Below are 13800 nucleotides of genomic sequence, written 5' to 3'. Positions count from 1 at the left end.
GCGATGGGTTAGGACTGGCACTGACTTGACCTCTTTTCAATGACATCCATTATCATGTACAGTACAATTACAGTAGAATTCACTTTTCACAAGCTCACTACTTTGTTTCCATGTCAAAGATGCTGTTATTGGATGTAAAAGTAATACTTTCTGTTCATTTTTTTATCAATGTTTTCTCTTTTGGCCAAAAATATGAATATTTCCAGTGCATTCCTATTTCCTGTATTGCTTTATTGATCACAAGAACACATTATTGATAGAAGTATTGATTAATTGACAGATCTTACTTAGTTAGTCGCAGCAGGGCAAGACTAGAGCCTTCAGGGCCACAGATGACATTTGAGATTCGTCTCTCCTGCCTGTTGATGTCATTCTCACCCGATTCGTTCAAATGGGCTGTACCGAGCCAAACTCTGTACTCTGATAGGTCAGGCACGCTGAGAAGAAAAGCACATAATTGCCCTGTTTTTAGGATTCCAAGTATTAACTTTTATTTAATGGAAAAGTGTACATATATGGATGTCTTAGGGCTGCCAAGAGTTGCGTGCTCCAAAAACATCCGCAGCTTTGATTTGTTGGGTTACATGCATAAGACAAATCACTGAAGCCCCCTGATCATTGACCCAGTGACCCTAAGAATCCAGAAGTCATGGCCAGGGTATGCTGGTGACTGTGTAGCAAAGCTGGAGATAATTACCATGACGAGAAGCACTGTCTGTCTGTCAGCACCCACTCCTCCCTGACCAGAGATCCCCCGCACCAGTGAGTGCTCCTGAAGAGACAGAGAGACATGAGACAGTGAGGCATCTCCAACACCACTCTCTCATGTTATAAAACACGACAGCACGATCTGTCTGCACGCTAACTTCATGGACAACCGTATGCTATATAGAAGGGGATTGCATGGGAATCTGCTAGTGATGGCTTTATTAAGAAAACACAAAAAGAAACTTTCTAATTTCCTAACCGCATCGTTTTCCAACGTATGTGGCAGTGGAGGGCGTTTTCGAAACGCTCCATTTTGGGTGGAGGAAAACGCTGGTCTGGATGAGAGGCGTAAATGTAAAGAAATCAATGTGTTTCAAACAAAAAAAAGGATTATCATGAAGTATTGGTTACACGAGTACCTACTAAGTAGTGGGAAATGGGCATTCCAAAATTGGGAGAAAAGGAAAAAAAAAAAGAATAAAAATGTGCTGCAACTTTGAAACATATTGACATTATAGTAACTTTAATTATTTCGTAGAATTACTTGATTCTAGTTGGTCAATCACAACATTCTGATAATGTTAATGATGGCTAAACTGTATAATTGAAATAAGCAGGAAAAAACAACGGAGCTTCACGTTGGGCTTCTGATTATGACTAGTTGACTGAACATTACGTGTGCATTCATATATGAATATGTGGGTGTTTTTTGAACATCAAGCACTTTCATGTCCCAGGCGTGGATTTTTTAGTAAAACTAACAGATTCTTTTATTATTATTATATATATATATATGGATACTTTGTAACAGGACTTTAAATATTTTCGATACTTTTCAAATGTCTTTAATGTACAGATTTTTCTTTTTTAGCCTTCAGACCCAGACTTACAATATTAAACTATGAAAATCCATTAAACACAAATTATATTTAAAACTGATGATTTAAAAAAAGAGAGAAGTAAACATGAACCATTTCAGTATATATTGTGTGGAAATAACTTCTTTAAATGGTCTTTAAAATTATGACTGTCGCACAGTTGCAGCATCATTTCCAGCACATCAAACAATTTTGCCCATAATAAAGTTTGTTCAAAAGTTAGTGTACTTGTTAACCAAGTGGTCAAAAGTGTCAGTGAAGAGCATGCTTGAGATTAAATATGAGATAAAACAGAGAAAAACCAAGAGAAATATCACTCTTGAGCTGAATATTTTTATTGGTCATCATTTCCAATTAAGCTGTAATTTTGCCAAATTATGCACAAAGTGTGAAAATATGATTTAATCATGTGTATTTAGAATACATAAAATGTTATCTATGAAACTAGCCTTAGCAAGACAAAGGAGTTGGTGATTTAATGAAAAAATGAAATAAAAAAAATGAATTTCCATCAGCATCATTTCCAGCACAGAATTCTATTAAACTCAATACAGAATTTGAGATGTGCTGGAAATGACACTATGGTGGGAATTTTCATGACTTGAATGACATAAATCTCCTGTGATGCATGAACACACACTGTTGGACACTGTTAGTAGACAAATTAAATCAACTAGTGAGAGTTTGACATTTTTTAACAAGACTTTCTAGAAGTCCAGAGTGTTAAAAGTGGCCAAAGTTGACAAAAACACCCATATATGAAATTATATGAATCTAGGAAATGAAGTGGAACAAGATAGTGATGGTGTAATGGTAGCCAGCTGGTACGTGGTAACTGTGTAGTGTGTAAAACCTCACTGTCCTGGCCTAAACAAACGCACTAGTGACCGGGGCTAGATGCCATCGCTTTATAGCCTCTTTGTTAGTGTGCTTGATCAACGGTTTGAATCCCGCTTTGGGAAGGTCGAGTAGGATCAGCCGGGGGCGGCACACCACCCCCCCTTCACCCTTAAATTTTTTGTTGATGGTGGGTGCTGAAGAGGGGGTCACCCAGGGTGCCATACAACCTAGAACCGTCACTGAGGACCGGTGTCAATGACATGGGCTGGAATTGGACCCAAATCTCCCACGTGAGCACCACTGCTAACCACTGTCATTAAAAGGCTCTGATGTTTAATTACATGTATTACTGTTTGAATATACTGTTCATTAAAGGAATAGTTCACCCAAAAATGAAAATTCTCTCATCATTTACTCACCCTCATGCCATCCTAGATGTGTATGACTTTCTTTCATCTGCTGAAAACAAATTGAGATTTGTAGAATAATTTCTCAGCTCTTTTGGTCCATACAATGCAAGTGAACGGGTGCCAAAATTTCAAAGCTCCAAAAATCACATTAGTCAGCATAAAAGTAATCCATAAGATGGTGGTTAAATCAATGTCTTCAGAAGCGATCTTCAGTCAGTCTCCACTGTAAACTTTCACTTCCACATTCTGCTCCTTGTGTTTTTGGTGATTCACATTCTTCATGCATATCATCCCCTGCTGGGCAAGGAGAAGATATTTCTAGCAAAAAAGGATTTAATTATCGATCTGTTTCTCACCCACACCTATCATATCACTTCTGAAGACATGGATTAAACCACTGGAGTCTTATGGATTACTTTTATGCTGCCTTTATGTGCTTTTTGAAGCTTCAAAGTTTACTTGTATTGGAAGGACCTATAGAGCTGAAATATTCTTCTAAAAATCTTCATTTATGTTCTGCAGAAGAAAGAAAGTCATACACATCTGGGATGGCATGAGGGTGAGTAAATGATGAGAGAATTTTCATTTTTGGGTGAACTATCCCTTTAACTTATCAGCATCATACAATGTGCTAATGTTTATGTTATTATTAAAAGTTGTTACAAAGTTTGACAAGTTTGATAGAGTTTGCAAAATACTCACCCCTTCTGTATGCTGACCATCCAGCTGCCTTCTTCAATCGGTACAGGACCCCCACCAACGATTCTCACCTGCTTATGAACAAAACACGAGGTCTTTGTCACCTCAGCTGTAAAGAAAAAAAGTAGAATATAAAGTTAAACTTACAGAAGACAGACACTTACACAGTTATGTGTTTACAAAATAATTATTCTACCATCATTTGAAACAAAGCACGAATGTCTGTTAGAAACACACACACACACACACACACACACACACACACACACACACACACACACACACACATAGTCCATCACAACGTTTGAAAGACGTGATTACCTTTTTGTGGCAGATTGTTTTGTGAAGGCTCACCTGAAAAGGATGGGAAAAAGAACAGATTGTTGTTATACAATAAGCAATGAACAGGCATGAAAAATGGATAAAGTTGTCATGGTGTGATGGTTGTTTAGAGTATAATTTGAGTGAAAGCGTGTGTGGGGTCTTTAGCACTGACACGAGGACTAGTCTTGGTCTAGCATGTGGGTCCAGTTAGACTGCACAACACTGAAGCATAATGTATGACTGTGTGTGTGTGTGTGTGTGTGTGTGTGTGTGTGTGTGTGTGTGTGTGAGACAGAGACAGAGGGAGTGCTGACAGTCCGAGCCACCTGGACTTTACACTCTTTAATTAAACTGAAGCCTCTGTGGAAAGTGTGTGAGTGATTGATGTGCCGTATGTACATTCATAACACATGACCTACATGCTGAACACAAGTCTGCGGTGTCCGTGATGAGAGCACACATCAACAGTAAAGCACATGTGATGCAGCGATATAATGCATAGTGTCTATTTACAGCATCTCTGTTGTCTCAGTACTGCTTTTAATCCAGATGTTTTCTTGGTCAGAAATGATGCGATTGTTAATGAGGTAGAAAGTACCACAAGAGTATAAGAGAACGTTATGGAAAGTAACCAATGAGGAAGATGCTCAAGTGGAAGTTTAACCCTTGTGCGTTAATAAAAAAAAGTTACTCGAGGACAAAAATGTCCACACCATAATAATATTATATATTAATTTTATTTTCCAAAATTGTTTTTAACCAACATCAGTCCTGATCATAACTACCAAATATTCATTCACTTTCAGGATTTTAACTCTTTAAATACCAGTATGTTTACATAATGCCACTGTTGTTTTTACACACACACACACACACACACGCACATGCACATTTCTCAATACACACATAAAAAACACACTCTGACATCCATACCAGCACACACACACAATTTTATCTGCATCATTTATTCAATTGTCCTGCAGTGCTCTATAATACAGCAAACAGAGAATAAGGGAAAAGCGTGTATTTGCTCCATAGGCTAAACATGAGAAAAATGGCGCCATCTGGTGGAAAATATAAAAAATGTAAATTTTGAAACCAGGGCTCCAGAATGAAATCACAATATCATAGAATTCATGATTTTATGCTTTAATGGCACTGGGATCAAATATTGCAGTTTTAATGGGTTTCAATGGGGACATTTTTGTCCTGAAGGTCCTGAGTGTAACTATTTTGTGTACACAGTGTATTATAGATGTATTATAAGAACTGAGGTTGAAATATCAAAATTCCCCCAAAGATACACACCTTTGGCAAAATGTATGCCACTGGAATTAACGCAGCCAAAATGATCGAACAAACAAAAATGAAAAAGACAAAAATGTCCTGAAGGTTGCACAAGGGTTAAAAGAATTTTGTACTAATTTTGCTTGTCATTTTTTACACACTTTCATGTTTTTCCAAACCTGTATGAGCTTCTTTCTTAATTGGAACAGTATAATGACCGTCTCTGTTTGGAAAAAGGTGCAATGAACGTGATTGGTGACTGAGGCTAACGTTCTGTCTTGCACTCCCTTTTTTGTTCCACGAAGAAAAGAAAGTCACATGGGTTCAGAACAACATGAGGGTGAGTAGATGACAGAATTGAACTGTCATAACCGCCTATTGAATAAAAACTGTCATACAAATAAAAAATGGCATAAATAATGGAACAAGCTGAATCTAGTTGAGTTGTAGAGGCGAGGACCTGTCAATTGTGGGTTTTTGTTTTGCTTTTTGACTTTGGCTCTGAACCGTTGTGATGAGTGCAATTGCAGACATATTCTGGGTTCCAAGTTAAGCTCAATCGACAGCATTTGTGGCATAATATTGATAAACACACACACACACAAATAATAATAATTTAAGCTGTAAGCAGCAATGCGGATTCCTCCTCAAAACTGCAAATTATGTAAAAATTGACATGGTAGAGACATGTACTTCGCACATGTACACAACATTTCATTAATTTGTTATTAAACATTGCAAGAGTCTTCATATGAACTGGTGATTGAATCAAAGTATCGGTTTTATGACTAGCGGATTTGTAAAGCATTATTTTAGTGTTAGCGATAAATAATAGTAAACTGTAATTCTGTCATCTTTTGACATATCAAGGTGAAATTTTGCACAGTACTTCAGAGTGATGTCATCTTGAAGCCTGTTAGGTTGGAAAAAACATTAGTCAAAATGGCATTAGATTTTTTGGACATATGGATATTGAGACAATGTGGACATTTACATAAATGCGCACCTTTCAGACATTTTGTATTGTATTCATTTTTACTAAATATCAAATTGAAAGACATGTATCCTACACATACATACTGAGTTTCAAGTCAATTGGAGCTATGTTTCAGGAGGAGTAGATTTTTGTAATTTTGGACAAATTTGTATTGTACAGGAAAATCCATCATGGCGGACTTTATGGGTTCTAGAGGCTTTTTTGTTCCTCATGAGAAATGAGGCATATTTACCATGTTTCAGAAATTTTGGACGTATGGGGTGGAAATGGCATCACTTTGAAAATGGACAAATTTGGGCGTGGACTGTAGCGCCACCTATAGGCTCACGTGGGACATTTTTGGTGTGGTAGTTACTCGTGGCCTGTAGTATCAATATGCCAAATTTCAAAACTTTTCAAAAAAGACCAAGGAGATCTTGAGTTATTGGCCAATTTAGAGCTACAGTAATAATAATAAGAAGAACACTAACAAAAACAGGTTTCCTCCTACCTGAGGAATCCTAATAATAATAATAATAATAATAATAATTTTTGATTCGTCCATCCTTTTCTTTAAAAAAAAACTTACAATGGAAGTCAATGGGGCTAACTGTTTGAGAGTTTAAAAGGCAGAAAAGTGAAGCTAATTTTTATAAAAGCACTTACATGAATTATTCTGTTATTTGAGCTGTACAATTGTTTAAATAGTTTAGGGGTTTAGGGTTTACAGCATTACATCGTCATGGCAACAAAATTGTAAAATTGTCTATATCTTTCCACAGATGTGGTTAGTAAGTGATTTAATCACAGTAAAATCATGTTAACACACATGTTGTTTATTTCTTGTGTCTATACTTTTGAAACAGTGAGTATTTTAATGTTTACAGATTGACCCCATTGACTTCCATTGTAAGTGTCTCACTGGAACACACACTTGTGCTTTATTAAAGAAAAGAAGGGACGAGTCGAAATTAATTTTTGTGGTAATCAACACTGACACAAATGTTGTCGATTGAGCTGAAATTGTATTGAACCTGGAATATTATTTGAAGATAATTTAGAGGAAAGTACTGACAAGTATTCACTTGCCTTTCAAAATAAATACCTCAGGCTATGAAAATGAAATGTTGATAAAGAAAATGAGAATTTTAACAAATAGTATAATGTCAAAGGATGTAGTGTTTAAACCATTTTTTGGTCAGTAGTTGAAATGAGCTATTTAGTTATGGGCTTCTGGAGCTTGTGCAAATAGGCCTGTTTCACTGATACTTACACTAATGTTTCCAGGAGTATTTTAAGTGAACCCTTAAAGCAGTTCTCAAACAGGTTGTCTTATTAGCTCGAGCTGTGTGTTGATTACTTACAGGGTTCGAGGGAGCAGTAGTCCCAGGGGATTGAAGAACTGTTTGTAAAACACCACGGGCCGTGTTTGTCCATGTCTGGATTTCTGCAGAAGTTCCCTGCCTGTACAGCCGTCAGCAAGTCTACATCTCTTTCTTTACTAAGAACAAAAACAATTCTCAGCATTATATCGCTATATAATCAAACTTAATAATGGAATATTTGCAGAACACCTGCAGCTTCAAAAGTGAGGGCCACAATTAATACAGTAGACTATTTAAGTCTAAATATAAACAGGTGCATCATGAAAGCAGGCAAGATTGTATACGCTGATTCTAAAACTAAAAGTCTATCAGGTGTTTGTAACAGGACAATGCATCTAAAACAATTAAGACAGATCTGTTGAATCTACAACGCAAAACATACAGCGCGACCAGTGTAGTCTGGTTACCAAACAAATGACTCTTATGAGCCGGTTCTTTTGAATCTACAGCACGAAACATACAGCACTAACTCACGAACAAATGACTCTTATGAGCCGGTTCTTTTGAATCTACAGCACGAAACATACAGCAAAAACTCCCGAACAAATGACTCTTATGAGCCGATTCTTTTGAATCTACAGCACGAAACATACAGCAATAACTCCCGAACAAATGACTCTTATGAGCCGATTCTTTTGAATCTACAGCACGAAACATACAGCACTAACTCACGAACAAATGACTCTTATGAGCCGGTTCTTTTGAATCTACAGCACGAAACATACAGCAAAAACTCCCGAACAAATGACTTATGAGCGATTCTTTGAATCTACAGCACAAACATACAGCATAACCCGAACAAATGACTCTTATGAGCCGATTCTTTTGAATCTACAGCACGAAACATACAGCACTAACTCACGAACAAATGACTCTTATGAGCCGGTTCTTTTGAATCTACAGCACGAAACATACAGCAAAACTCCGAACAAATGACTCTTATGAGCCGGTTCTTTTGAATCTACAGCACGAAACATACAGCACTAACTCACGAACAAATGACTCTTATGAGCCGATTCTTTTGAATCTACAGCACGAAACATACAGCAAAAACTCCCGAACAAATGACTCTTATGAGCCGATTCTTTTGAATCTACATCACGAAACATACAGCAATAACTCCCGAACAAATGACTCTTATGAGCCGATTCTTTTGAATCTACAGCACGAAACATACAGCACTAACTCACGAACAAATGACTCTTATGAGCCGATTCTTTTGAATCTACATCACAAAACATACAGCACTAACTCACGAACAAATGACTCTTATGAGCCGATTCTTTTGAATCTACAGCACGAAACATACAGCACTAACTCCCGAACAAATGACTCTTCTGAGCCGGTTCTTTTGAATCTACAGCACGAAACACACAGCACTAACTCACGAACAAATGACTCTTGTGAGCCGGTTCTTTTGAATCTACAGCACGAAACATAGAGCACTAACTCACGAACAAATGACTCTTGTGAGCCGGTTCTTTTGAATCTACAGCACGAAACATACAGCACTAACTCACGAACAAATGACTCTTATGAGCCGATTCTTTTGAATCTACATCACGAACATACAGCACTAACTCACGAACAAATGACTCTTATGAGCCGATTCTTTTGAATCTACAGCAAGAAACATACAGCACTAACTCACGAACAAATGACTCTTATGAGCCGATTCTTTTGAATCTACAGCAAGAAACATACAGCACTAACTCACGAACAAATGACTCTTATGAGCCGGTTCTTTTGAATCTACAGCACGAAACATACAGCACTAACTCACGTACAAATGATTCTTATGAGCCGGTTCTTTTGAATCTACAGCACGAAACATACAGCACTAACTCACGAACAAATGACTCTTATGAGCCGATGAGCCGAAACGTTAAATTCCTTATGATTCACAACCCTAATTGCGAGATTACATTTTTACTGCCTTAAAAGCATCCGTAATAAGGGGTTGAAAAGTATAATCAGACATTTTTTACATCAAATACAATTTATTTGTTTTTGTTTTTTGTGATGGGCCCAGTGAAAATGTTGGCAGGTCAAGTAAAAATCTAAACGACTAGAAGGAAAAATCCTTTTTGTTGAGCTCCACACAATGTAAACGATCTGTGCCTAATGCTCACCCAGAAGTGACCTCTGTAACTGGGCTCGGCTATGAGCCAAATAAAGGAGCTGATTGGCTTTGATGTGTTCATGGAGAGGGTTAGGGGCATACAGGGGTCAGAGGGTGGCTCTGAAGAATCCTGCTCCAGCTGGGATGGCCTGCCTGTAATTTTTGGGGAATTAAGTCACTCCAACTGCTACACATTTACCATCAATCAGAGCTCTTCAGAACGGGGGTCCCTCCACTAAAACGTGTTTTTCTTCCTCAGAAAACTGTGAGGTTCCTATTTTCCCATCTAAGATAAACACTCCCTGACAATCAAGGGACCCCTGTGCTTTGCATCAATGAGCAACCGGGGCTCTGGTTAGGGTGACCTTTGACCTAGAACTTGTTCATAAAACAGGGAAGTTATTTGACGCCACACATCTCAGGGCGAGTGTAGACGGCAGACAAAACACAAGCCTGTGGCGGAACTGAAATTCTTTTCCTCCGAGATTTACACACGTGCACACTCTGTGCTATGAGTCACTGCAAATGTGCCAATGCAACATTAAATGTTTGAGGAAACAGACCTCACCTGGCAGGAACAAATATGAACCTGACATTAAACAATCCTGTAAGAAAAACTGCACATGGATATCTGGCTCCATATGCTTGTCACTGAACATTCAAACATGTTTTAAAAAGCATGCATCTGTCCCATTTATTCATGCTGTCCTCTCTCTGATTTAACAAAAACTTGCTGTGCTTGACCCTTAAACCCAACAACTAAAGTTTTGTTTTTCACCTTGCAAAGAAGCACAAAGGCATCATGGGATTGTCCTTGGGATTCTGCATTGGAAGATGTGGACCTAGTTTTGTTTCCATGGAAACTGAGTGAACGTACATGACTAAAACTGATGTGCTGTACCATTATACAGTAAATGATGGTTTTGTTTAATAGTAGACTATCACAAATTTCATTCAGAAAATGTATTTGTGTATTTATATACATGTGCCCATATTGAAGGACAATAAAGTCACTTTTAGCATATTTTGACCAAAATCAATCCATTTATCTTGTCTAAACATGAGCCTGTTAGTTATTCAGCTTAAGGTCATGTTTACACTGTAATTTAGGCATACAGTATATGGCCGTGTTTTACCTTTCACTGCAGTCTTTCCATGGAGCACAGGTGACGCCTGAGCGGGTTTTTGCACGTTTGCCATTGTACATGTTGCCAATGCCCGTATAACACTCTGAAACAAGACAACATTATGGAAAAACGTTACATTTTTTCAATGGACATCAAAAGAACCAGAGATAGCACAAAATAAAATGGGGTGTGTAAAATAATCAAGGATAGAAATCAGACTACACTGGTCACACTGAATGTTGCGCATTGTAGATTCAAAAGAACCGGCTCATAAAAGTCATCTGTTCGGGAATCAGAATACACTGGTAGCGCTGTAGATTCAAAGGAACCAACTCATGAGAGTCATTTATTCGAGAATCGGACTACACTTGTCCTGCTGTAGATTCAAAAGAACCGGTTCACAAGAGTCATTTGTTCGGGAAACGGACTACAATGGTCGCGCTGAATGTTTTGCGTTGTAGATTCAAAAGAATTGACTCAAAAGAGTCATCTGTTTGTGAATCATACTACATTGGTCAAGCTGTATACATTTCACACAGTAGATTTAAAAGAACCGGCTCATAAGAGTCATCTGTTTGCGAATCATACTACATTGGTCAAGCTGTATACATTTCACACAGTAGATTTAAAAGAACCGGCTCATAAGAGTCATCTGTGCAGGAATTGGACAACACTTGTCATGCTGTAGATTTAAAAGAACCAGTTCATAAGAGTCATTAGTTCGGGAATTGGACTACACTGGTCACACTGAAAGTTTTGCACTGTAGATTCGAAAAGAACCGGTTCATTAGAGTCATCTGTTCGGGAATCGGACTACACTGGTAGCGCTGTAGATTCAAAGGAACCAACTCATGAGAGTCATTTATTCGAGAATCAGACTACACTTGTCCTGCTGTAGATTCAAAAGGACCGGTTCATAAGAGTCATATGTTAGGGAATTGGACAACACTTGTCATGCTGTAGATTCAAAAGAACCAGTTCATTAGAGTCATTCGTTCGGGAATCGGTCTACACTGGTCATGCTGAAAGTTTTACACTGTAGATTCGAAAAGAACCGGTTCATAAGAGTCATCTGTTCGGAAATCAGACTACACTGGTCACGCTGAATGTTTTGCGCTGTAGATTCGAAAAGAACTGATTCATAAAAGTCATCCATTTGGGAATCGGACTACACTGGTCACACTGTGTGTTTCTTGCTATAGATTCAAAAGAACCGGTTCATTAGATTCATCTGTTTGGGAATTGGACTACACTTGTTGCGCTGAATGTTTTGTGCTGTGGATTCAAAAGAACTGGCTCAAAAGAGTCATCTGTCCGCGATCAGACTACACTGATGGCGCTGTATGTTTTGCGCTGTAGAATCAAAAGAACCAACTCATAAGAGTCAACTGTTTGGGAATCAGACTACACTGGTCACTATATACAGTACATTCAGAAATTATTCAGACCTTCATTTTTTTTTTCACATTTTGCTATGTTGCAGCCTTATGCTAAAATGCTTCAAAAAAAAAAAAAAAAAATCCCAATCAATCTACACTCCATATCCCATAATGATAAATCAAAACCCAGATTTTTTTGAAAATGTATTAAAAAGAAAAAAACTGAAATATCACATTGACATAAGTATTAAGACCCTTAGATGAAGCACCTTTGGCAGCAATTACAGCCTCAAGTCTTTTTGGGTATGATGCGACAAGCTTTGCACACCTGGATTTGGGGATTTTCTGCCATTCTGCTCTGCAGATCCTCTCAAGCTCTGTCTGGTTGGATGGGGACCGTCAGTGGACAGTCATTTTCAGGTCTCTCCAGAGATGTTCAATTGGGTTCAAGCCTGGGCTCTGGCTGAGCCACTCAAGACATTCACAGAGTTGTCCCTAAGCCACTCTTGTGTTGTCTTGGCTGTGTACTGAGGGTCATTGTCCTGTTGGAAAGTGAATCTTCAGCCCAGTCTGAGGTCCTGAGTGCTCTGGACCAGGTTTTCATTAAGGATATCTCTGTATTTTGCTGCGTTCAGCTTTCCTTCAACCCTGACCAGTCCCCCAGTCCCTGCCGCTGAAAAACACCCCCACAGCATGATGCTTCCACCACCATGCTTCACCGTTGGGATGGTATTGCATAGGTGATGAGCGGTGCCTGGTTTCCTCCAGACATGATCCTTGGAACTGAGGCCAAACAGTTCAATCATCGTTTCATCAGACCAGACAATCTTGAGTTCTTTAGGTGCTTTTTTATGTGTGTTGCACTGAGGAGAGGCTTCCGTCTAGCCGCTCTGCCATAAAGCCCAGATTGGTGGAGTGTTGCAGTGATGGTTGTCCTTCTGCAAGTTTCTCCCATATCCACACATGATCTCTGGAGCTCAACCAGAGTGACCATCGGGTTCTTGGTCACCTCTCTTATCAAGGCCCTTCTCCCCCGATTGCTCAGTTTGGCCGGGCGGCCAAATCCCATCTCTGAGCTCTATAGGCAGTTCCTTTGACCTCATGGCTTGGTTTTTGCTCTGATATGCATTTTCAGCTGTGAGACTTTATATAGACAGGTGTGTGTCTTTCCAAATCATGTCCAATCAATTGATTTTGCCACAGGTGGACTCCAATCAAAGTGTAGAAACATCTCAAAGATGATCCAGAGAAATGGGATGCACCTGAGCTAAATTTTTAAGTGTCATAGCAAAGCATCTGAATACTTTTTTCTTTTTAATACATTTGCAAAATTATCAAAAGACTGATGTGAAAAAAATAAATAATTTAAAGCATTTTAGCATAAGGTTGCAACATAACAAAATGTGAAAAAATTAAGGGGTCTGAATACCTTCTGAATGCACTGTATATACAGTACTAATATATACAACACACAAAGTGAAATACATATAACAGTAATGGAATGTGACAAAATCTAAATCTAAACTGTCCCAAATAGAGCTTTGATTTTAATCTGATTCTACGTAACGTAAATGCCACAAAATTATCATCGAACTCTGCAAGCAGTAGTGCTTAAAGAAATACAGTGGGTTTGTGGAAACACAGCAGGGCTCCCACGCACCACAA

At 38.4% G+C, this 13800-nt stretch overlaps 1 protein-coding gene across 1 annotated transcript in view; it reads right to left on the bottom strand.

Annotated features, from left to right (window-relative positions):
- The window catches only part of LOC127417070 (hepatocyte growth factor-like), a 54480-nt gene that overhangs the window by 10596 nt on the left and 30084 nt on the right, over window positions 1-13800 (bottom strand). Inside the window, exons 10-15 of the mRNA XM_051656786.1 lie at window positions 10766-10859; window positions 7487-7623; window positions 3857-3889; window positions 3539-3644; window positions 698-772; window positions 288-437 (exon numbers count right to left, since the gene is read on the bottom strand). Coding sequence (XP_051512746.1) covers window positions 288-437; window positions 698-772; window positions 3539-3644; window positions 3857-3889; window positions 7487-7623; window positions 10766-10859 — 595 coding nt within the window. The remainder of the gene's footprint in view (window positions 1-287; window positions 438-697; window positions 773-3538; window positions 3645-3856; window positions 3890-7486; window positions 7624-10765; window positions 10860-13800) is intronic.

Source organism: Myxocyprinus asiaticus, chromosome 26, assembly GCF_019703515.2.
Source record: "Myxocyprinus asiaticus isolate MX2 ecotype Aquarium Trade chromosome 26, UBuf_Myxa_2, whole genome shotgun sequence".
Taxonomy (NCBI): Eukaryota; Metazoa; Chordata; class Actinopteri; order Cypriniformes; family Catostomidae; genus Myxocyprinus; species Myxocyprinus asiaticus.
Note: the sequence above shows the minus strand (reverse complement) of the source record. Positions and strands in the feature narration are given on the sequence as shown.